We start from the raw sequence: 26,419 nt of genomic DNA, 5'->3' as shown, positions 1-26,419 counted from the left end.
AAGCCCTGGCTGGGATGATTTAACTGGGAATTGGTCCTGCTTCGAGCAGGGGGTTGGACTAGATGACCTTCAGGGGTCCCTTCCAACCCTGATATTCTATGATTCTATGATTCTATTGCACTTCAAATGGGGGGATTCAACTTCCTTTATAGGAACGGACTTCTGAAACTCTTACCACAAAAGTAGTCCATAGTCATGCAAATAGTCCCATTGTCTTCAACGGGATTGATCAAATGATTAAGGGTTTACAGGATTAGGTTCCAAATTTTTAAATTGTTCTGGATGAAACTGGCAATGTCTGAGCTATCAGATCAGAAGGAGCTTCATTTGAATAAAGGTGGGCAGATGTGTGATAAGTTTTAGCTCTGCTTCTAAGATGAGGAACATATTTTCCTCAAAGTTCTTGGCAGATTCCTGAGGCAGACGGTTTAAGGCTATCTTCACTTATAGTTCTCTCACCCACAAAGCTGGAAAATAGGCATTTGTTTTTTGTTTTGCTGCTCCAGTTCCAGTTAACAAAATGCATATTAGACTAATTTGGCTGCAAAAAAGAATTCTATGTTTAATTACACTGGGGACAACACCACTGATTCCTGTCAGGTGGCTGACATCAGAATCCAAACATCCTCTGGTCAGTGCAAGCGGAGGCATTCCTTTAATTATTTGGACTTGATGTGATGCAGTATGCATGTCATGGATAATTCAGACCAATGGGGAGAAACAGAATCAAAAACACTGTTTTATAGATTCATAGATATTAAGGTCAGAAGGGACCATTATGATCATCTAGTCTGACCTCCTGCACAATGCAGGCCATAGAATCTCACCCACCCACTCCTGCGATAAACCTCTCACCTATGTCTGAGCTACTGAAGTCCTCAAATCATGGTTTAAAGACTTCAAGGTGCAGAGAATCCTCCAGCAAGTGACCAGTGCCCCATGCTACAGAGGAAGGCAAAAAACCGCCAGAGTACCCAATTGCCTCTTCCAATCTGCCCTGGAGGAAAATTCCTTTTCAACCCCACATATGGCGATCAGCTGAACCCTGAGCATATGGGCAAGATTCACCAGCCAGATACCCAGGAAAGAATTCTCTGTAGTAACTCAGATCCCACCCCATCTAACATCCCATCACAGGCCATTGGGCCTATTTACCATGAATATTTAAGATCAATTAATTGCCAAAATCATGTTATCCCATCATACCATCTCCTCCATAAACTTATCAAGTTTAATCTTGAAGCCAGATAAGTCTTTTGACCCCACTGCTTCCCTTGGAAGAATACCCCATCCACAGCCTCAGAAACAACTCTGACATCATAATCAAAAAGGCTGACAAAGGAGGTGCAGTTGTCATCATGAATAGGTCGGAATATGAACAAGGGGCTGCTCAGCAGCTCTCCAACACCACTTTCTACAAGCCATTACCCTCTGATCCCACTGCGGGTTCCCAAAAGAAACTACACCATTTGCTCAAGAAACTCCCTGAAAAAGCACAAGAACAAATCCGCACAGACACAGCCCCGGAACCCCGATCTGGGATATTCTATCTGCTACCCAAGATCCATAAACCTGGAAATCCTGGATGCCCCATCATCTCAGGCATTGGCACCCTGATAGCAGGATTGTCTGGCTATGTAGACTCCCTCCTCAGGCCCTACGCTACCAGCACTCCCAGCTATCTTCAAGACACCACTGAATTCCTGAGGAAACTACAATCCATTGGTGATCTTCCTGAAAACACCCTCCTGGCCACTATGGATGTAGAAGCCCTCTACACCAACATTCCACACAAAGATGGACTATAAGCTGTCAGGAACACTATCCCCGATAATGTCACGGCAAACCTGGTGGCTGAACTTTGTGACTTTGTCCTCACCCATAACTATTTCACATGTGGGGACAATGTATACCTTCAAATCAGTGGCACTGCTATGGGTACCCGCATGACCCCACAGTATGCCAACATTTTTATGTCTGACTTAGAACAACGCTTCCTCAGCTCTCGTCCCCTCATGCCCCTACTCTACTTGCGCTATATTGATGACATCTTCATCATCTGGACCCATGGAAAAGAAGCCCTTGAGGAATTCCACCATGATTTCAACAATTTCCATCCCACCATCAACCTCAGCCTGGACCAGTCCACACAAGAGATCCACTTCCTGGACACTACTGTGCTAATAAGCGATGGTCACATAAACACCACCCTATACCGGAAACCTACTGACCGCTATTCCTACCTACATGCCTCCAGCTTTCACCCTGACCACACCACACGATCCATTGTCTACAGCCAAGCTCTATGGTACAACCACATTTGCTCCAATCCCTCAGACAGAGACAGACACCTACAAGATCTCTATCAAGATTCTTACAACTACAATACCCCTGCGGAAGTGAAGAAACAGATTGACAGAGCCAGAAGAGTACCCAGAAGTCACCTACTACAGGACAGGCCCAACAAAGAAAATAACAGAAAGCCACTAGCTGTCACCTTCAGCCCCCAACTAAAACTTCTTCAATGCATTATCAAGGATCTACGACCTATCCTGAAGGACGACCCATCACTCTCACAAATCTTGGGAGACAGGCCAGTCCTTGCCTACAGACAGCCCCCCAACCTGAAGCAAATACTCACCAACAACCATACACCACACAACAGAACCACTAACCCAGGAACCTATCGTTGCAACAAAACCCGTTGCCAACTGTGCCCACATATCTATACAGGGGACACCATCATAGGGCCTAATCACATCAGCCACACTATCAGAGGCTCATTCACCTGCACATCTACCAATGTGATATATGCCATCATGTGCCAGCAATGCCCCTCTGCCATGTACATTGGTCAAACCGGACAGTCCCTACGTAAAAGAATAAATGGACACAAATCAGATGTCAAGAATTATAACATTCATAAACCAGTCGGAGAACACTTCAATCTCTCTGGTCACTCGATTTCTGAGCTAAAAGTGACTATTCTTCAACAAAAAAACTTCGAAAACAGACTCCAACGAGAGACTGCTGAATTGGAATTAATTTTCAAACTGGATACAATTAACTTAGGCTTGAATAGAGACTGGGAGTGGTTGAGTCATTATACTAAATAAAACTATTTCCCCTTGTTTCCCCCCCCCCCCCAGTGTTCCTCAGACGTTCTTGTTAACTCCTGGAAATGTGCTGGAAATCGCCCACCTTGATTATCACTTCAAAAGGTTTTCTCTCCCCCCACCCTACTCTCCTGCTGGTAATAACTCATCTTAAGTGATCACTCTCCTTACAATGTGTATTTTTTCATGGTCTGTGTGTATATAAATCTCCTCACTGTATTTTCCACTTTATGCATCCGATGAAGTGAGCTGTAGCTCACGAAAGCTTATGCTCAAATAAATTGGTTAGTCTCTAAGGTGCCACAAGTACTCCTTTTCTTTTTGCGAATACCGACTAACACGGCTGCTACTCTGAAGCCCTCATAAGACAGTTTTTCCATTCCTTGGATCATCCTAGTAGCCCTTCTCTGTATCTGTTCCAGGTTGAATTCATCCTTCTTAAACATGGGAGACCAGAACTGCGCACAATATTCCAGGTGAGGTCTCACCAGTATAATGGTACTAACACCTCCTTATCTCTACTGGAAATACCTCATCTTATTTAAACATCTTCTGTCCCTCACACCTCTCCCCTCTTGAGGACTCCTGACCAAGGTAAAAAAGGCTTTGTTTAAGTTTGTTAGCATATGTATTGTGCTGTTAAAACCATAAGAATGAATGCTCTCCCAAGCCACGTTCTGCTCTTTTAAGGAGCAGAGTGCATCCCCGCCACTCCCAGCTGGGTGCTCCAGCAGGGTGGGAGGAAGGGATCTGGCCCCACGTCTTTCCAGTACCCCGTGCTGGCTGGAAATCTCTTGCAGGTATGGGGTACCGGAGGGTACCGTCCTACTTGCACTCCTGCTGACTCCAGTTCCCTTGCTCCCATAACTTCCTAATTATTTATCCAAAGTGGAATATCTTCAACAGGAGAGACTGAGGGAAACCTCCATCAAAATATTCTCTATCCCAGGGTGTGTGACGCACTCTCCTTAGAGGCGTGAAAGATGTTTTTTCTTGTCAGGCAGAGAGGAAAATTGAACTAGAGTCTCCCACATCCCAGGTGAATGCTCTAATCGCTGGGATAAAAGTTATAAGAAAGGTAGCACCACCTCTTCCTCTGGCTGTTTTGTGTGGAGCTAGACAGTCACCTAATTCACTCTTGCAAGAAATAGTTTAGATGCCTAAGCCACCTGACCCCAGGAGCGGGGTTCAGAGCTATGGATAGAGAGCAGAAATAGGCACCTCTCTACAGCCCAGATTTAGGTGCTTAATTCCAAGAAAGGGGCAAGGCTTAGGTCACACCCCTGTCATTGGCATCTCCTATTGGCTATCTTAGGCAGCTCCCTAACCTAAGCCTGCCCTTCTGGCTTTTGTGGATTCCATAGTAGAAGCCTATCTCTCATCATGTATTGTACAAGGAGCCTAACTCAGGCTTTGTGGATCCCATTGTTGTTTCAGTGAGTTCCTAGGCACCTAAAAGTTAGGTGATGCAACACTTAAATCCCTTTGTGGATCCATGGCCTTGTGCCTAACTTTAAGAGGTGATAAGCACCACACAATTACCATGAAAAAACAGATATCTACCTTTGGAAGTATTTCCTATAAAAAAAATAACCAGATAGGTAATTTCGCTTTGAGTTTTTAAGAAATAGGAGAGAATTACAAACTGGAAAAGCTACCTTATAATAGCATTTTGTTTCAAAACTGCATATCAGTTACTCTGGTCAAAATCTGTCCTAATATCTTCCACAATCTTCATCATGGGATCTATCCTTTCAAATTAGAAGGTATGCCTTCAGAAATGATTGTTAGGGTGGAGACTAAATTACATCACACTTTATTTAGACCAATTCAATGGTGAGGGAATATGGAGTTAGCAAACAAATAAACCAAATCAAATCCCTCCCACCCCTGCCAAAAAAAACTAACTAACCAACCAACACCCTTCTCATCTAAATAAAACGAATCTGGAAAAAATAAATGACTTACTTCATGTAGAATTGCCATTGTTAAAAATCTCATAGAAGTGCAACATAATTTTTTTTGTGCTGGCTAGACTCCTCAGCAGAGATTGAAGCTACATTGTGTTAAGTGTTGTACATACCCATACCAAGAGATGGTTCCTGCCTCAAAGACTTTACAGTCTAGCAGTGTTAGAAAAGAAATACAGTATTCCATTTTATTGATGGGACTGAGGCACAAAGAAATAAAGTAACTTGCCCCAGGTCACACATGAGGCCTGTGACAGGACTGGGATATCAACCCAGATTTCCTAAATCCAATTCCAGTGGTTTAGCCATAAGATTATCTTTTTGTTATATTCAACATCTTATAAAACCCAACCATTGATGGAGTGCAAATACATAGTAAATAAACAGATAACTGTTCAGCTGGTCTACCTGAAACTGCAGCTTTCTTAGGGTAAAATGATTAATGTGAGGGGAAGCGTAGGCTGGAGAGAGAGAGACCTGGTGTACTCTACACAGCTAGATTGACGTAAACTGTTTTGTGTCAGTCTAGCGGTGAAAGTGTCTTCACTTAAATTTGGCTCCTGCCGACCTAAATGCCTCTCTATGCTGATTTAGTAATGCTACCTCCCCGAGTGCCACAGAGTCATAGTTGATGTAATTAGGCCAATGCAGTGCCAGTGTAGACACTGTGTTGCTTATATTGACTGTTACTGGCCTCCAGGAGCCATCCCACAATGCCCCACACTCACAATACAGTCGATACAAGAGCTCCTGGTGAAGATGCACACCACTGAAACAAGGAGTCAAGTGTGCACACACAAGCAAGTTAATAACTGCAGTGGCTTTATGCCTATGTAAGTTAGGTCTACATAATTTTGTAGTGTAGACATGAGCAGAGAGAGAGAGAGAGAGAGAGAGAGAGAAAGAGATTGGGGGTGGGCTGTCATGGGCAATAAGGGTCTACAAGTGCTGCAGCTGCAGTTATGCTGCTGTAGCACTGTGGTGTACACACTATGATGACGGAAGGGGTTTTTCTGTCACTGTAGTAAAGCCACTCCTTTGAGAGGTGCGAGGTAGGTTGATGGAAGAATTCTTCTATCCACAATGAGGGATAGGTTGATCCAACTACACTGTAGATGGCGTGAAATTTTTCACAGTCCGGAGCACTGTAGCTATGGCTACCAAATTCTGTAACCATTTACACTACATTGTTGCTCCCGCCAATGTAAGTTGCCCACTAACAACTCCACCGCTGTAAGAGGCGTAGCGCTTAGGCTGATGTACTGAGATTGATGCAGCAGCAGTGTAGACACCGTGTTGACAGTTCTGGCTGTCAGCTCTTGGCAGCTGGATCCCCACCGCCAGGGCTGAGAGTCCAGAGCCCTGCGACTGGGGCTGACAGCTCGGAGCCCCACCTCCAGGGCTGACAGGCCAGAGCATCACCAGGCTGACAGGCACAGCCCCGCTGCAGGCTGACAACTCCGGGTTGTCTGTGCCTCACGCTATCGGTTAAATCAGTGGAAGTGCTCCTGCTGAGGATGCGCACCGCCAACAGAAGGAGCGAAGTGTGGACATGAAAAACCAATTTAATTACGGAGGTGGCTATACCTCGACAGAACATAAGTCGACTTAATTTTTTAGTGTAGACTTGCTCGCTGGTGTTAGCACCCTAACCCGCCCCAATGGTGGAGGGGAAAGGTCCTGGTAGGCTAGACCAACGCCCCCTGGAGACCGTTTGTAAAACACCCTCCTCACCCCTGAGACGGTCTGTACAGTGCCCCCTGGAGACTATCTATGCCGAGCCCCTCGCACACACGGGAGGGAGCAGCGAGAGGGGTGTGGGGAGACAGCAAGGGAGGGAACCCAGGGCTGGGAGGCGGGCGGGACTTTAGGGAGGGGGCGTGGCGACAGGCGGGGCCGGGACTGCTCTGGCTCTCGCTCCCCACCTCCCTTTGCCAGCTGCTCCCAGTCGCCCGACCCCAGCTCGAGTGGCCCTGATTGGGTGACTCTGACCCAACCGTCAGTAAACTTACTTCTGATTGGTGCGGGACTCCGCCGGCCAATGGGAGTAGAGCTTTTTGCCTGGTGTCAATATGGCAGCGCTCTGCGCCAAGTAAATGGGAAGTGGTTGGGATGGAGTAAACTCCCAGGAATTAGGCTGGGCAGAGCGGGCCGTGCCGTGGGGAACCGAGCAAGCGGACAGGGGGAGGCGCCGCGCTCCGGCGAAGGGGATGAGGTGACGGGAGCCATGGCGAACGACGGAGGCAGGAAGCAGTTCTGGAAGCGGAGCGGCTCGAAGGTGCCGGGGAGGTGAGAGGGTGTGAGTGGGTGAAGGAGGCTGGCCTGTCGGAAGGGAGGGTGGCAGTGGGGCGGCTGGCTCCGGGCTGTGTGGGGTTAGTGGCGGGGTGGGGGTGCTGGAAGGCGGCGGGGTCATTTGTTAGCGTGGGGTGTATATTAGGGCTAGAATGGTCCCTTCATCTGGTGCTGAGGGCGGCTCTGCACCCCGTCCCCGTGGCTTGAGGAGGAGGGTTTGGCCTCCTGCGTTGTACCCCAGAGGAGCTGGAGAACAACTAACGCTTTACAGCAACAGCCGTGAAACTGACTAGCCTCTGGAAGTTGCACTGTGCTTCTGTAAGGGGTAGCTGTAGAACATGAACGCTGTCCTCTGCTGCTTGGCTTGAGTGATGTACAGTAAACCAAAAATAATTGACTTTCGTGCTCCACATGCCTTGAAGGTGGTAATATCTTTTTTATTGGACCAACTTATGTTGGTGAGAGAGACAAGCTTTGGAGCTTACACAGAACGTTTCTTCAGCTCTGGGAAACTTACTCAGAATGTCACAGTTAAACAGGAGGTGGAACAGATTGTTTAGCATAAGTAGTTGACACATATTTCAAGGTATGCAGTGTTGCAACCATGTCCACCCTCTTCCTTGACACTCTGAGTAAGTTTCCCATACCTGAAGAAGAGCTCTTTATAAGCCAGAAAGCATCTCTCTCTCCACAGAACTTAGTCCAATAAAAAATATTATCTCACCCACCTTGTCTCTCTGAACAGATTCTTGTCAATTTCACTTTGATTGGGTGGCAGCCACAGTAGAGAGTTCTTTGCTCCTTGCTAGCAAGTGTGCCAGGATATCTTTCAATTCTTCTTTGTGGCTTTTCTTGTTGTTGAATTAACAATTGGAATTTTTATGTGCCAAACTGTTCAGTTACTTGAGCAGCTTATCTCGGTAGCTTTCAGTTAGAAATCTTTGTGTGTGTCAATCAAGTAGTGAATAGAAGAGAATTAGTTGAAACGATTCATTACACTGTGTGTAGTAATTCATAGATTGTAGAAACAGCAAGGACTACTGTGATCATCTGGTCTAATCTCCTGCATATAGCAGCCCATAGGATTTCCTTGAATTGATTCCTCTTTGAACTAGAGCATAACTTTTAGAAAAACATCAAATAAAATGTCTTTTAGAAGTCTAAGGGCTGGTCTACACTAGAAAGTTGGGTCGAGCCAGCTACATTGCTCAGGGTGTGTGGAAAAATTCATGTCCCTGAGAGATGTAGTTAAGATGACCTATACCCCAGTGTAGACCACATTAGGTAGAAAAAGAATTCTGTTGACCAAGCTACTATTTCTCAGCAAGGTTGATTTACTATAGCAATGGAAGCTTTAGTGTCTACGCAACTGCACCACTGTCGTGTAGACGCAGCAGTATATTATGTCAACACTACTACCTTCATCAACCAAAATTGTAATCTCATCAAAAAATATGAGATTAGTTTGACACGATCTATTTTCCATAAAACCCTGATTAACCCTGGCATTAATTATATTTCCTCTCCCTTAGTTCAGGGTGGCTTGATTTTTAAATCAAAGCAATTTAAACACCAATTTTTAATCATGGTTTAAATCAGCAAAGCAAAAAACCTTGATTTAAATCATCAACTTTAATTGTGGTTTACATCTGTACTTTTTAGTTATTTTCTTAAATAAAGATTGACACTCATTGGATGATAACCATTAAAACATGTTAAATATAGCCTTTACTAAATTGGTGCTGCTTTTTGCTAACCAGGAGGATACAATATATCTATACACATTTATTTAAGCAATAGTATAGCTTAACTTACATCTAGTCAGATTTTTAATTTTTACATTTTCTATTATGTTAGAAAATGGTGATGCATTTTTTTACTAGATAAATTTTTTACTAATGATTTGTTTATTTGCATAAATATTCAATTAAAATGCACAAAACCAGCTTTTTTTTAAAAAAAAAACCCTACCTTAAACGTGCTGGATAAACGATCTTTAAAAAAATCTATCAAAACATGTTTTGCATTTAAAACCGTTGGTTTACTAAACAAGGAAGTATTATCTGTAGTTAGTGAACTGAACTGATAGATTCTGGTTACCATGCACTTCAAGATTTTAGATGTCATTCTCTCACACCTAGTTTCTATACATAGATTGGAAGAGGCTAACAAGCTTTCCTGCTTTTTCAGCTCCCAGTTGGTTTCTTAAATTTGAACTGCACTAGTCATTGTACTGAACTAGTTGAAAAAACTGAAATGAAGAAATTATTCCCTCTGCACTTGCAGAAGAGACTACTGCTGTCAAAATCTGGTTTAGTACTTTAACAAATTCTGGTTCCAGGTGCTTAGCCAGTTACTTCCACAAATTCAGTGGTTTGATTTTCTTTAAAACTTGGTTGCAAATATGTACTGTTTAATATTATTTTTATATTACAGTAAGTTTAGGCCTTAACGGGTTGTCAATTTCAAATTTAATTTTAATTTAGTTTATTTAAAAAAACCACACACCCCGTATTTAATATAAATTAAAAAAACATTGATTTTTTTAACAATTGATTTTTATCCACACTGTTTTGCCTGGTGTTGATATCAGGCCGACAGTCCTATAATTACCAGATCATTCTTAGCTTTTTAAATATTGGCACAATCTTAGCCTTCTTTCAGTACTTTGGAACTTCCCCAGTGTTCCAAAACTTATTAAAAATAAACATTAGTGGTCCAGAGAGCTCTTCAGCTAGTTATTTTAAAACTCTGGATTCCATTGTACACCTTTCTATTTGGCAGTGGTGCAAGTGCTACTGGAATACAGTGTCCAGTTCTGGTGTCCATAATTCAAGAAGTGTGTTGACATATTGGAGAAAGTTCAGAGAAGAGCCGCGAGAATGATTAAAGGATTATAAAGCATGCCTTATAGCGATAGACTCCAGGAGCTCAGCTATTTAACAAAAAGGGATGACTTGATTACACTTTGTAAATAGCTATATGGAGAACAAAAATTTAATAAAGGGCTGTTTAATCTAACAGATAAAGGTATAACAAGATCCGGTGGCTGAAAGCTGATGTTAGACAAATTGAGACTATAAATAAGGCACGACATATTTAACAGAGAGAGTAGTTACCATTAGAACAATTTACCAAGGGATGTAGTAGATTTTTCCATCACTAGAAATCTTTAAAATGAAGATGGGATGTTTTCTAAGAGGCTCTAATTCAAACAGGAATTATGGTAATTCAGAGAAGTTCTATGGCCTGTCAGCAGGCTTGGCAAGCAGGTCAATTGACTGCTTATTATTCGATTGTGGCGAAATATTGTCAAATGTTCGTGCAATAATACCCTTATGTAGGTGGCAACCCAATGTTCTGATTGCATCATGGTGCAATTTTCCTTTTCTTATACAACTTCATTGAATTGTATTCTGCCTTTTTCTGAGATAAAATAACTCTGTTAAGATACATTTTTTTAAAATTAGGCATAAGTATAGAAAACTAAACCTATTTGAGACCATAAAGTTTTACTCTTTTTTTGTTACTGTTCTAGTAAACTAGTGCTTTCAAATATTTGACCAGTCAATTAACTAATGATTTTTTGACTGATCAAGTACACAACCCTAGGGCCTGGAGGGGTTATGGAGGAGGTCCGATTAGATGATCACAGTGGTCCCCTCTGGCCTTATAGATTATTCTGATTTTTAAAATGTCTAATTTCAGTAGCTTTGCTTTAACCGCCTCCTGAGTTACTGTTAGAGTAGAAAGTATTTCTTCTTTTTCATCATAATATCATATGTGAATATATCATCTGTCTTGCCCAATACAAAACAGGAAATATTTATTAAATGCTTTTGCCTCTTATGCATTGTTACTGATAATCCTACAACTTCTATCTAATAATGAAACAGTACCACTAGCAGGATCCTTTTTTGTTCTTAATACACCAAACTCCTCCTTATTGGCCTTAACTCTACTGAACATAGATTTTGCCTTGTGTCCTTTTGCTTCCCTTATCAGTTTTCTATAATTCCTAGTTTCTTATTTATATTCCTTGCTATCAGCTTTCTCCCTCCTTTTGTTTGTTTTGTTTTATTTTCATTTATTTTAAAACTTCACATTTTTCTGTTAATTTTTTTTCCCCTCAGCTAATTTGGCTTATAATTGTTTTCAGCTTCATCACCACATTTCAAAAAAGATACTGTAGAATTATAGGGACCTAAAGAAGGGAGATGAGAATGATCACAGGCATAGAAAAACTCTCATATGAGAAGAGATTGAGAAAACTGCAATTGTTTACCTTAGCAAGGAGGTGAATCAGAGGGAACATGATAAAAGTACAAAATAAAGAATCGTATAGAGAAGGCAGAATAGGTGCATTAGTTTTCCCTTCCTGACAGCAGAAGAACAAGGGGGTAATTTAATGAAATTGAAAGGTGTCTAATTCAAAACTGAAAAAAAGAAAATACTTAATACAATTCATAATTTGGCTGTGCAACTCATTACCAGAGGACGTTAGAGGCCAAGAATTTAGCAAGAGTAAAAGAGGGATTGTCACTGGATAACAAGAATATCTATAATAGTTAATGTTAAAAATAGAGTATTGGGAGGTATATAAAACTTCATGCTTGAAGAGTTAAGCCAATCTCTAAACAGTAAGAACTAGGCTGGGACCTTCATTTGGTGCTGATTATCCCACATCTGCCTACTGTGTGGTTTCTTGCATCTTCTGAACCATCAAGTGCTGGTCACCGTTCAAAATGGAATGCTAGAGTAGATGGAACTTGATCAGATCTAGCATCCAGCAATTCCTGTGTTCCAAATTGATCTGTGGTTTAGTGGGAGTTTTTGGAGCTTTAGCTGCGCAGAGCTCGGAGGTCACATGCTACTAGTTGTTCTGTCGTTTCTAGCTATTAAATTTCATTAGAATATATATTCTAATGTGCTTTTAACTAATTATTCCTTGTCCATGCAAGCAATTACCATAATTGTCACAGGGATATTACATAATAAAAGGGGAGGTGATCCATCTGCTTGGGGATGAGAAGGGAAGCCATCCACAGTGATAAAGAGCTTGAAAACTCGTGTCTTGTCTTGGCAGGGAAATAAGTGAATCCTGAACAATTCTTTCTTCACCAGCTGTATCCACAAACATGGTATTTTTCTGATGGCCCAAAAGGCACCATGGCCATTCAGATGGGAGAATGCCTTTTCTAATTGCCATGCGCATGCTCTTATTCATTCTAGGTGGAGCATATTGCCATTGTTCTATTTGTACTTTAACGTATGAAGATTCAATATAATGCCATACTAAGCTTATCTGTAGAGCCAATCCTTATTAGAGTACACACTACCCTTCAGAAGATATACAGGACGCACTGACTGTTTACCACTGTTGAACTCTGTTGTTTTTTTTTTTTTCCTTGAAGAGGAACCCTGAGGGTCCTTTTCTTCTTCTTCCTTTATTTTACATTATTTTTCAGTTCATAGGTGTTTGGAATCTGTCAGCATGATTTTTTGATCATCCACAGTACTTTGCTGAATGATGTCAAGCCCTCCTTTTCAAGGACTAAAGGGAGAAGGTCTGCAGCTGGTGTGAATTTGTCACTGCTCCGTTGACTTCAGTACAGCTATGACAGCTTACATCAACAGAGGATCTGCCCCTAAATATGCGGCATTCCTGGATCCTATCAGCCTTTGAATTTAGTCTGTGATTGGAAACCCACAGCATATAGATCTCAGGACACTGACAATTAATTCCACTGGGCTGGCCTGCAGGTGTCCCTTTTTAGTTTTCATGTCTGGGTGTTCAATCCAATGTCTGAGTCCAGACGTTGGCAGTGTCTCTCATTGTTGACCAGAATATCAGCAGGCAATGAACAAAATGATAAGCTTAGAAGTTATGGTAAGAGGTTGGTGTGGAGAAAAATGAATGGAGCACAAGTGCTGCCAATCATACTGATTTTCTTTTAAGAGCAAGAAAACAAATAATCGTTAAGGGTATTACACATTTTTCACTGCACACAAGTTATAAAAAATGCATTTCTACCCAACCCTTAACACTGAATCAAAATAAATATTATTCTCTGTGCACATTTTGGTCATTTGTACCAAAGGAGCAGTGGAGCAACAATTCTTTCCCTTCCCCTCTTAGTTGCAGGTGTAACAGTACTTATCCAACAGCCATGCCTCCGTGACTAATAATGTATTATCTTTGTCTATCGTGGGCAGAAGCCTTGTTTCAGTGGTGCACAACTGTTTTAGGAAGGACTTGTGGATGGAGAGCTGAACGCCGTCGGTGGGCTCTGAGTTGTTGATAGTTTTGAAGATGAGGCTGGGAGCCAACCAAAAGTGCAGAGTACAGGAATGATGTAGTTATTATAGTAATATCGTAGCACTTAGGAGTCGCAGTCATGGACCAGGACCCCATTGTCCTAGGTGTTGTCAAAAATACAGTCCCTGCCCCAAAGAGTTAACAATATGTGTATAAGACTAGATATAACAGATACAGACAGATTGGGAATTGCAAAGAAAGAAAGAAAGAATAAGTATTGGTTAGCATGGTAGGCAGTGGTCTGTATACCAACAGCCTAACCGTTGTCAGATTTTTCTTTTTTTTTTGTAGGCCTCACAGCAAAGTATAGTTTTGAAGGAAGATAATGAGTTAGTTTTGCAGATGTTTATGGGGATCTTCTCCAAAGTATGAGGCAACGCATGGGAGAAAGCATGAAGGTGTTTGTTTGAAAATGTAACAAGTGGGTGGTGGAAGCTGATGTGATGGGCCAGTTGGAGGCAGGAGTGAGAAATGATAGGCAGGGTGGGGATAGGTTATGACAGCCTGGAAAATGAAGACAAGTAGCTTGTGTTTGGCCTCCTCCCCTTCTCTGTCATATCAATGAAGGAATGCAAAGAGCGGGATGATATGGCCAATGTGAAAGGCTAAGACAATGATCTTTGCTGCAGCATTCTGAATGGATATCAGTAGGGAAGATTGTATTTGTCAAGACCAGTGAAAAGGCTGCTACAGTACTTGAGGTGCTAGATGAAATAGTTGTATGCTGGATAGGAAAGGTTGCATCCTTGAGATGGTCTGTCCTGCTGAGAATGCAAACTGCTGCACTCTGCTACATTACTTTGACCTTCAGCCCCAGATGCATTGGATTATAGTAATTTACTCTGAAGTCAGAGGCTAGGTTGGGGGGAGAGGAGCACATGGGATCATGTTTTCTCCTCCCTACCACCCTGATTTCTGCCAGAGTTTTCTGGACCTGCTCAGTCACATGGTGCAGCCTTGCCCCTCCCTGCACGGCAGCTGCCACAGCCCATGAGCTACATCCCACAGAGATCAGGTTTCAGAGTAACAGCCGTGTTAGTCTGTATTCGCAAAAAGAAAAGGAGTACTTGTGGCACCTTAGAGACTAACCAATTTATTTTGAGCATGAGCTTTCGTGAGCTACAGCTCACTTCATCGGATGCATCTGTATGAGCATAGCTGTAGCTCACGAAAGCTCATGCTCAAATAAATTGGTTAGTCTCTAAGGTGCCACAAGTACTCCTTTTCTTTTTTTATCCCACAGAGAGAGGCTGCTGCTTTCCTGGAGGGGAGACTGAGAGTAAGGGGAGGGAGCCTGCCTGTGTGAGTGTGACTCGAGCTGTTCTGGGGATGGTTGAACTTTAAATTGTTTTCCCCACCTCCCACTATTAGTGAGGATGGGTCATCTCTGTCTGAAAGGGATATGAATTATGGTGACCAGATTCTTGATTGATAGGAAGGGGTGAATATTCCTAGCAAGCAGAAGGTAGAAAAGGGCATATCTCACTACTCTCACTACCTGGGCATCTAAGAACAGTCACTGGTTGAGTAAGACTTTGAGGCCACACAATTCTTGATGAATGAAGGGAAGATGCCTGTAATAGGAAGGGATCTCAATGTCCTGAGTAGGTGTCAGAGGTGTTTCCTCCTTCCAGCCAGCATTACTTCAGTCTTTCTTGAGTTTAGTTTGAGCTAGCTGTTCTTGATCCAGAAGTTGCTCTCTTGTAGCTTTCATATAGAGCTTTTAGTGTGCCTAATAGGTGTGAGACAGCTGTGTGTCATAGACATGCTGTTGAAAGCAGGGCACACAGCATCTCCAAATGAGCTCATGTAGATATGGAACAGGAGGAGGAACAGGGCAGATATCCATGAGTTTCTGCATTTTTCGTGGGGGAAAAATACCAGTTGCCCATGGCCAATCAGAATCATTCTTCTAAAGCAGGATCAAGTAAGTATATTAGTACTTCACAATCTACTCTGGCTGTGTTGCGTAAGAGGAAAAGTAAAAATACTTTTACTTTTTCAAATATCACTAAAGTCACTTTTATTCCATTTTGGGTTATGGACTGTGCCACGAGGAAGTAGTTTAAGTGCAGGTATGGCATTCTTTGTGTACATATAGCATTAAGATGAGTATGTTCATGCTACAATAGGATAGCCTGTGTCAGTATTTCCAATATAAGCACCACCTCTTTAATCTCCCTTGCTCTCCCTGAAGTTTTAATTTTAGTAGATGTTTGTCAGGTTGAAACTTGTAAGTAAATTTACTTTTATTTTGAGAAGGACAAATCTTATTATATTGCTTACATAGTAACATTTTTATAATCACTCCTTTTAAGGATGTTGTACATGAAATTGTATTTACAAGCCTATTTTGTTTTTCTTTGTGGCATTGCCATTGTGTTTGTTCTCTAATGCACGCTATCTTGTATACTGTGTCTCTCTTGAACTGATAGATCTTATGTACAATAGTGACTACAAAGGAGCCGTCATGATGATGCATGCTGTAATTGTCTAACATCGTGCAAATTGTTTATAAAGTACACGATACCTCACAGGGTCCTAGATCCCAGGCTCCAGCCTGACCCCAAAGAACTAGACTGCTGTTAAACAGTCCCTTAGCCCGAGTCCCAGTCAGCTGTGGGTTTTTAATTGTGGGGTAGACATACTGTGTATCTCCATTTTGTAGCTTATGATGTGACACTTTTATCCTGGTTTGGGGCAATTGCAGATTGACTGAAATGACATTGGATGTGAGTCATGGCTAGCTCATAACATGGCATCCAATATTGTGCACTTTAAAAAGCAAACTCTTTTTTCATTTTGTCATAGCATTTTAATCAATAGAATTTTTATGTTAAGATTTTCTCAACCCATTTCATTTAGTTACTGCAATACATGTGGTATGTTAGATCAGTTACCGTTAGCTGTAGTGTTAAGGCACATGGTGAGACTTAGATGTAATACTGATTAAGTCTAAATCAGATACTTAAACCACCCATTCAACATCCCATATTATGGGGGAATCTGGGGGGTTTGTAGGAAAGTTAAATGATGCTTAGAGATAGTTAAATTACTGCATTAATCAGGTAGCAACCAAGGTCACAAGGAAATGACCCATGCCTCCAGAAATAGGGATGATTAACTTCTTTACAATAAGCTCTTTCAGGCACTTTTGTAGGATTTAATGACCGGTGAATGAAGAATGTGGTTAATTGGAAAAGGAAGGGGTTCAGAAGCAACATGCACTCTGTGTTTAAAAAAAAAATCTTTAATTTTTGTTTTCATTTTAATTCTGAGTTTAAGAAATAAAATTTTAGGTCTCAACAGTGTGCTCATACAAAATCCCTGTCCTGAGGAGTTTACGGTTTAATGGTAATCCTGATGGAAATGATTACCCCGCTTCCCATATACTGTGACTTTTGCTCACTCTTTATAATGGTATATTTAGCAACAACTCTTTTTATATGTGCTTCTTTGAGACAGAAAGTTGATGAAATATTTTTGGTTTGTTTTTTTTAAATCTCTTGTCAAATTTGTGATCGCTTCTTTTTCTGTCTTTAGTATCCAACATGTGTATGGAGCTCAGCATCCTCCTTTTGATCCATTGTTGCATGGAACGTAAGTTAACATAAAATTAAAAAGTACTAGATGATTCTGACCTGTTCTGGCCTCTCACCACCTCCTCCTCTTCCTTAGTTTGTCCAAAATGCTGCTGTTAGTCATCTTCCTCTTCCATATCTAACCACATCATGCTATTCCCTTCCCCATTCTAACTTCTGCTGTTACATTGCTGATTCTTACAGTATCAACTACCTAACAGCAGTTCATTGTATCTTGCATGACTTAAATTGCAAACTCTTTTGGAGCGTCTTGTTTGAATGTCTTATTCTGTTTGCAAAATGCCCTGTACATTTACCATTTTACGTAAATGATTTGTAGTAATGACAATTTAAAAATATTTGTAGTTAAACTTGCTAAAATGAGGTTAATTTAATCTCCTGTTCTAGGCTGTATTTCTCAATTTTGTACCTAATTGTATAGTTGATGAAAAATATTGAGAATTTTTTCACCTTTCTTTTGGCATGTTGTGTTGTATCTTTCCCGTGGCAACGACCAGATTTTATTTTCTGATCAGGCATGGCAATCCCTGTGTTCATAAATCAAAATTACTGTTTGCAAATCTGTGTCTAAATTTTTTGTATCCAGTATTTCTTATTGGCTGTAATCTTTTGTGATGTGTACTGTGCTTGCTTAGTTTGTGACAACTACACAAATGTTTACATCTTTATGCCAACTTTAAGCTTTGCTTGCTTATAACACAGTAGGAAATTATTAATGTTTATTCTTTTAACTTGTTCTTTTTATTCATGACAAATCTTGTATGCCCATTTTACTTAATGGGTTGTGCATGTGCCTTATGAGACTTGGAAGAATGTCTTACTAAATAGAATGTTTTTTTTAAATATTTTTATAATCTAATTTAATTTAGTATAATAGAGTGGAGAAAATATACAGAGGGAAGAATGAGTTTGTCAGATTGGTGACTTCTTTTTTAAATGGGACATACATTACACAAATTATTTTATTTCCGTTTTTCCAGTGTCCATCAAAAGCTCAAGGCCTTTCACATTATTTAAAAGCACCCACATTTAACATAAAACCTAAAATTTATCATACTATAACTATATCATTGATCAGAAACTGAGCCATGATCCAGCACAAAACATTGTTTTAACTAAATTACAAGGTTTTTTTTGAGAGGGGTGAAGGATCTCCAATTGTCCTGGTTGTGAGGGAGTTACAAGGTGTGGGAGTGTGTGTGCACGCATGCATGCGAGAGTGTTGGGTGGTGGAATAACAGAAGCAATGCAGGGAGAAGGTATATGTTGGCTGTTGGAGTTTTGAGCAATTACCAGTGCTTAAAGGCCAACAGAAATAATCCAGCAGGAAGAGGAGTGAGAGAACTTATATTAGGCATCTTTGATCTGGTAGGGTGCCTAGAATTTATGGAACTAAGTACATTAGAAATAGCTAGATAGAACTGTCAGGGTATTAAGGGAAGTGTTGTTTCTTGAGATGGCTCTCCATGACAGGCCAGGAACCAGCTCCTCTGGCTGGTAGTGTGGTTGTTCCAATCCACTCCTTTGTTCCTCTCCCTAGTGATGTCATGGGGACAGTCTGCCCTCTCTCCATGTTGGAGAGAAGTGCTGGTGAGAGCAGATGTCACTGTGGAGCGCATAAAGAGCCTGCTAAGAACCATAGTGCCAGAGAGCTGGGAGAAGGAGCCAATTCTTGACCTGCTTACAAGATAAAACTATATAAATTTAAAGCCAGTAAAGGGTTTGACTAGTATGTGTTCTTATACCTTGTCATAAATGTAAAGGGAAGGGTAAACACCTTTAAAATCCTTCCTGGCCAGAGGAAAAGCCCTTTCACCTGTAAAGGGTTAAGAAGCTAGGATAACCTGGCTGGCTCCTGACCAAAATGACCAATGAGGAGACAAGATACTTTCAAAGCTGGAGGGGGGGATGGGGCGAACAAGGGTCTGGGTCTGTCTGTGTGATGCTTTTGCCGGGGACAGAACAGGAATGGAGTCTTAGAATTTAGTAAGTAATCTAGCTAGATATGTGTTAGATTATGATTTCTTTAAATGGCTGAGAAAATAAGCTGTGCTGAATGGAATGGATATTCCTGTCTTTTTGTAACTTAAGGTTTTGCCTAGAGGGATTCTCTGTGTTTTGAATCTAATTCCCTTGTAAGTTATTTACCATCCTGATTTTATAGAGGTGATTCTTTTTATTGTTACTTCAATTAAAATTCTTCTTTTCAAGAACTGAATACATTTTTTATTGTTCTTAAGCTCCAAGAGTTTGGGTCTGTGGTCACCTATGCAAATTGGTGAGGATTTTTACCAAACCTTCCCCAGGAAGGGGGGTGCAAGGTTTTGGTGAGGATTTTTGTGGGGAAAGACGTTTCCAAACGACTCTTTCCCAGTAATAAACTGGGTTAGACATTTGGTGGTGGCAGTGAAAGTCCAAGGGCAAAAGGTAAAATAGTTTGTACCTTGGGGAAGTTTTAACCTAAGCTGGTAAAAGTAAGCTTAGGAGGTTTTCATGCAGGTCGCCACATCTGTACCCTAGAGTTCAGAGTGGGGAAGGAACCTTCACACACCTCTATATGTTCTTCATTTACTATCTGATGTATTCTGTCATAGAAATGGGAAAAGCACAATGAGATATTTCATGATCCCTTCTTCTTCATGCTACTCTGCTGTATGATTCTGTTGCAGACCTAGAAGGTGTTCCCAAAGTAGTTCAGATTTCAGGCACACAAGACCACTGATATGCAGTCTGTAGAGAGCAAGGTTGGTCTGAGAGTTAACTTTTTTTTGTTTTTTAACCTGGCAGTCATGGTGTTTACACAAATCAAACAAGAAGAATAGTCCCATTACTATGAAAGAGGAACTAACTTGATTAGGGATTTGATGTAAGAAAGGACTCTATGATAGGGATGAAGATAACCTTCCATATTGTCTAAGACAGGGTTCTCAGATTTTTATACTGGTGACCCCTTTCACACAGCAAGCCTCTGAGTGCGACGATCCCCTCCCCCCACCCCCAGATTAAAAACACTTAACACCATTTTAAATGCTGGAGGCAAAGCAGGGTTTGGGGTGGAGGCTGATGGCTCATGAACCCCCATGTAATAGCCTCGTGACCCCCTGAAGGGTCCCAATTCCTAGTTTGAGAACCCCTGATCTAAGAATTGCTGATGGACTTTTTTTTTTAACTTTTCCATTATATATTATTATCAATGTCTCAGGTGATAAGAGTATTTGGATAAAATAATACTCCTGAAATTGGAGTCTTTCTGTTTGACTAGATCCATGGCCATGATAAAACAGAAAAAATTCCTTGCCAAGTCTAACAGCACCAAAACTCTTAGGTGATGTCTATACATACAGCGCTGCAGTGGTGCAGTTTTACTGATATAGTTGAAGACACTCTATGCTGATGGTAGAGCTCTCTCCCATCAGCATAAAAAACCCCCCACCTCTGCAAGCGACTTAAGCTATGTTAGTAGGAGACGTTCTCACACCAAAATAAGCACTTGTGTGCACACTGTTATGTCTGCGGAACTTATGTCGCCTGAGGGAAGAAATATTCGCAATCTTGAGCGACATAAGTTTTGCTGACTTAGTCATAATGTAGACAGAGACTCAGTGCATTTAATATAATTTAAAAATGTTCTCGCTCTTGTGAATTAAAAGCATTAACAAGATTTTTCAACATCCTTGCAAGTCCCAAGGCTTATTAGACAAATAGACATTAGCTGGCTTTTGGTTTAAAAAATACAATTATCTCATCTTTAATGGGGGGGAGAAAAAGGAAAGTTCCAAATAGTAATTGAAAACAGTATTAATTTTATATTTTGAGTATGGACTTCCTAGGAATGCCAAATATTGTAAACTGAACATGGGCACCTATGACTGCTTCATCAGCAATAGCACAGAACTGTTGATACTTTCCACAAAAGCAGTTGAGACTGTCTTGTTTCAGGCTTCTGTAGGATTTTTATGTTCTATTAAATGTCGTAATATAACAGAATGTAGTATGACAGATGGATTACATTGTTAGCCAAAGGAGGAAAAAAACTTCTTTTTCTGCATTCTTAAAAGTACCATTTGCAAGTTACTAACAAGCTAGTGAGCATATCAAGTGGTTTGAGTTAAAATCTAGTTGCTTTTGCATTTAATTCTGGTTCACATAAGAACTCAAATTAAAACTTCCCTGAGACTTCAGAATTAAGTCCATAGTCTGATCAAATATTCCAATACAAGCAGCTATGTATGAACTTCAAGGTCAATGTAGGGGTGGAAAAAAGGAGATTAGGTTCTACACAGGTGGTAATGGTACTGTTATCTTTCTAATTTGGCATTGGTATTGCCATTTTTCGAGTTCTATTCAGTACATTCAGGCATTAATAAGGAGAATATATACAAGCTAAAGCAAACTGTGTCAAATTCCTTATCCCTACACAGGCTTCCGCCACTCCATTCTGCAAAGCCCAAGTAAATAAGCCTTGTAGTGGGACCTGCTGGCCAACAGACTTGTACACTAATGTGGGCAATGCTGAACAGCTCTCATGGAAACTTTTCTACTGGTAGCTCCTCTCTTAAACAAGAGAGCTCTTGCTCAGTGCCTCTGATCATCAGAGCTGTGGCAATATAGCACACAAGGTTGGGGGGAGAGAGATACTGTCTCTCAAGCAGACAAGCTTTAAGCCATTTAGGGTTTAACAGCTCAAAACCGCTGCCTTTTAATCTACACTCACAAACTAATACACAGCCATGGCAGATCACAGAGCACTGGTTTCACATATTTCCACCAAGAAATGCTATTTAAGAAACAGGCTGCCATGTATATGCTGCACTAGTATGAGTTTCTGGGTTGATTTAAGATGTAGCCCATATAGGGTGCAGTATGGTAATCTAATCTTGAGGGTGACAAAGGCATGGATTATATCTAACAAGCTCTACATCTGTCAGAAATTCTTGAAGTATCGTCGGTAGACAAAAAATAAAAGGAGTACTTGTGGCACCTTAGAGACTAACAAATTTATTTGAGCAAAAGCTTATGCTCAAATAAATTTGTTAGTCTCTTAGTCTCTAAGTGCCACAAGTACTCCTTTTTCTTTTTGCGGATACAGACTAACATGGCTGCAACTCTGAAATAAAAAATAGTGCATGAATTTTATCTCTGTATGACTAACGGCAGCTGGGGAATCCAATAAACCAATATTATAAACTCTTATAATTAAAACATATGATACATATGTGCCCTTATCTGTGGGGGATACTATGTCTTTGGGTTGCTTCCTCCAACCCATTTGCTTTCTCTCATGTTTACCCTGATTGAGTTTCAGTTTGAGGCATTGAGGAGCACCAGCTGTGTCTCACAGATGTTGGGCTAAGTGTTTAACAGCTGTGATTGCATTAAGTGACAGACAGAGACAGCTGGGTATTGTCAGTATACTGAAAGCATTGCAACCATGCCGTCTGGTTTAGCTTTCCTAGTAGCTCCAGGAGATGAGATGAGATGGAACACTTCAAAACTTCACCTGACGTCTTGACCAACTATGGAAGGTTGGATACTGGACGATAGGTAGTTAGCTACACTGTGAGCTTCCAGCATTGGTTTCTGGAGCAGAGGCTGCACAAAAGCTTAAGTGAAGCTGGCAACCCACTCACCTTAATGGAGGTGTTGATAGTCTCCACCAGTATTGGACACAATGCTTCCCTACTAGCTTTCACCAGCCAGGAGCGAGACACGTCCTAATAAGAGACTGTGGAATGAAATACTACTAATGCCTCTCGTATCTCAGTGAGCATTGGTGGCCTAAGAGTAACCAGAGAAAACAGAAGACATCTCCTCCAGAATCCACTCCACAACCTCAGTAGCAAACGGTTTGGCCCAAATTCATCTGATTTATGTATTCACAAAATAATCAAATTCCCTCAGAATGGGAAGAACTTCAGCTGGCTACCAAGTGAAGGCAGCTCACATTGAAAAAAGCTATCTTTAGGTTAGTCAGATGACTGTAGCTAGAAATTTCACTTCTCTTATTCTTTCTTAGTCACTTCCTCAGACTACATAATCCAAATCTGAGACGAATTAGGCCAGTAGTTCTTAAATTTGGAACGTTAAAAGTGAGCAGTTTTCACATGCTGTTTGGTTTGGATGCTTCTAAGAACACCTTAATTCATTTGAGCTTCTATACTTCATAGGCCTATCATGTCACTCCAATTCAAGGAGTTAATGAGCTCAATAAAATAAATAGCTTCAGTCTTGTCTCTTCCTGTTAAAACAGAAACTAGGTGGAAGACATAGTTAGTATAATATTAAGGCTGAGAAATGAAGTGCTCAACAGTCAAAGCAAGAAAATATGGCTGTGAATCATGTGAAAGGGGAACTTCATTTTTAAAAAAATATCTTTGACCTATTTTCCATTTCCCTCCCTCCAGATTTTGACTCCATAAGTCCTATCATGTATCCTGTTTCTTATTTACATTGTTCCAATTCAGTTTTGATACACAGTGTAAGCAAAAATATGTTGACGTTATATTGGGCTAAAAGTCTTGTTGACCTTTATAGAGGAAAGAAGTTTTGGTAAAAGAGTGAATACAGTAGAGAGAAAATGGGTTGGGGTGGGAGGAGAAAGGCCAACAGTGCCATTGCTGGAAGTTAAGAATTAAGCCCAATTTAACCGTGCGCTCTGTTGGAGCATGTTCACTTCAGATGTCCGTACTAAAGCTGCTTCTTTCTCCTTAGAACTCTACTTTTCCTTGGCCTTGGTTTATTCACCTCAGGATAGGGGTTGACAAGAAGTACCTTCAAGTTGTTGTTGTTTTTTTATATTGTGCAGTCTGGCCAAGTGACAGTTGTGAGGGAAATCTTAACTTTCAGAATTTCCTAACCCTTGTATGCATAACTTCTGATTTCTGATGCTGCATTTATGCTACTTTCTCACATAATGTTAAGAATGAATCTAATTTTAACAAATGTTTCCTAATTTCATTGCCAATTTTGCTAATTATCAAGCTTTCTCTGTTGGTGAGAGACAAGAATCTCATCAACAGATGTTGGTCCAATAAAAGATATTATCTCTCCCACCTTGTGTCTCTAATAGTGTAAACAGGAAGATTGACAAATATAAGAAGGGGACAACTTTTCAATAATAAGAGGAATACAGAAAGCTGTAGCAGAGTATCCTGATTTATATTGAGATTTTTGTTTTCATGCTTGTGTTTCCCTAAGTACAAGAAGTGCTTTTGATTTTCATCATTCTTCTGGAGCATGTTGTGCACTTGTGAAGAATACCACTGTGCAGACTAGCCGTGTCCTGTTTTTTTTCCTGTACAATTCCCCCTTCAGAGAAGATCTCTTGCTTCATTTATCTGTCCTTACTACTTGTTCCTCCTGTGAATCCTAATCTTTTCTGTTGTGGAGATAGTTACAATAGTTGAGACAATTGTAATATCACAGATTAAGTAGCAGGAGTGGACGAATTTCTGTGAAACAATTATCCCTATGCTTTTAGTAGCAGTAATGTTTTATCCCAAAATACAGATAAACAATTTGTTTTTGATAGAAATTTTAGTTTTACGTAAGCATTTCAGCATTAGTGGTATAGTAGCACTTTTAAAATAGTCATGTCACACATGCTTATTATTTATGAGCCGGCACCTTATTATGTCAGGTGCTAAAGAAACAAAGAATAAAAATATGGTCTCTTGCCCACAAAGCTTGCAATCTAAGTGTAAGGCCTTGTCTGCACTACAGAGTTTTGTCAACAAAAGTTATGTCGACACTTTAAAAAGCACTATAATAAAAATCTGTATTGCATGTTCATACTTGCTCCCTCTGTCGGCAGAGTGCATCCACAGTTGGGGCACTATCATCGACAGTGTGAGCAATGCACTGTGGGTACCTACCTATGATGCATTGTTTTCCGTCCTGGCATTCCATGGGCTTTCGGCTTTCTTTCATGATATTTTTCGACAGCCCTTGTTTGTGTGAAGGGATGGATCCCTCACTGCTCTCCTATCCTCTGATAACCGTCATTAAAACAACATGAATGGCCGTGCATTTAATCATGAAGTTCCAAACTGAACAAGACTCCCAGTTGCCTGATATGGTGTGTGATATGGATAGGAGCAACTTTAGATTTCTTTTGGCATTCATGGAACAGCTGCACATGGTGGACCATCGCTTTTGGACTTGGGGAAACCAGCACTGAGTGGTGGGATCGCATTGTCATGCAGGTCTGGGATGATGAGCAGTGGCAACAGAACTTTCGGCTGCAGAAAGCCACCTTCTTGAAACTGTGTGTGGAGCTCGCCCGAGCACTGTGGCGCAAGGACACCAGAATGAGAGTTCTCCTGTTGGTAGAGAAGTGCGTGGCAATCGCAATGTGGAAGCTTGCGACTCCAGACTGCTACCAGTTGGTCGCAAATCAATTTGGAGTAGGGAAGTTAACCATTGGGGCTGCGTTAATACAAGTGTGCAGGACAATTAATTGCATTGTGCTACGAAGGACCTTGACTCTGAGAGATGTGCATGAAATAGCAGCCAGCTTTGCAGAAATGGATTTCCCTAAGTGTGGAGGGGCAATAGATGGCGCACACATTCCAATTTGGGCACAGACCACAGTACATCAATAGGAAGGGGTACCTCTCTGTGGTGTTGCAGGTGCTTGTGGATCACTGTGGACGTTTCACTGACATCAACACCGGGTGGTCCGGGAAGGTGCATGACGCACGTATCTTCAAGAACACCTGCCTGTATAAAAAGATGCAAGTGGGACTTTCTTTCCAGACCAGAAGATTACAGTGGGGGATGTTGAAATGCCCATGGTGATCCTGGGAGCCCCAGCATGCCCCTTATAACTATGGCTCATAAAATGTTACACTGGAAACCTGGATAGCAGTAAGGAGTAGTTCAACAACAGGCTGAGTAGGTGCAGGTGACTGTGGAATGTGCCTTCGACAGATAAAATGTGCACTGGCAATGCCTTTGGCAGATTAGACCTCAATGAGGGTAATATACCTGTGCTCATAGCCACATTTTATATGTTGCATAATATTTGTGAAGCTAAGGGTGAAAGGTTTGCTCAGGGATGGAGAGCTGAGGCAGACCGCTTGGCTGATTTTGAGGAGCCAGATACCAGGGCTATCAGAG

At 41.1% G+C, this 26,419-nt stretch overlaps 1 protein-coding gene across 6 annotated transcripts in view; it reads left to right on the top strand.

The window, feature by feature from the left end:
* The first annotated feature begins 7,166 nt into the window (after positions 1 to 7,166).
* The window catches only part of TBC1D22A (TBC1 domain family member 22A), a 467,234-nt gene continuing 447,981 nt past the window's right edge, over positions 7,167 to 26,419 (top strand). For 5 of the 6 annotated variants that reach the window (XM_077834908.1, XM_077834891.1, XM_077834899.1 and 2 more), the window contains exons 1-2: positions 7,178 to 7,375; positions 17,241 to 17,297. In XM_077834908.1, coding sequence (XP_077691034.1) covers positions 7,314 to 7,375; positions 17,241 to 17,297 — 119 coding nt within the window. In that variant the 5' untranslated portion in view covers positions 7,178 to 7,313. Of the gene's footprint in view, positions 7,376 to 17,240; positions 17,298 to 26,419 lie in introns of all 6 variants that reach the window. The other variant, XM_077834882.1, reaches the window with a different exon arrangement.

This window comes from Eretmochelys imbricata, chromosome 1, assembly GCF_965152235.1.
Source record: "Eretmochelys imbricata isolate rEreImb1 chromosome 1, rEreImb1.hap1, whole genome shotgun sequence".
NCBI classification, from domain to species: Eukaryota; Metazoa; Chordata; order Testudines; family Cheloniidae; genus Eretmochelys; species Eretmochelys imbricata.
The sequence above is the reverse complement of the archived record's forward strand: the minus strand, read 5'-3'. Positions and strand labels throughout refer to the sequence as shown.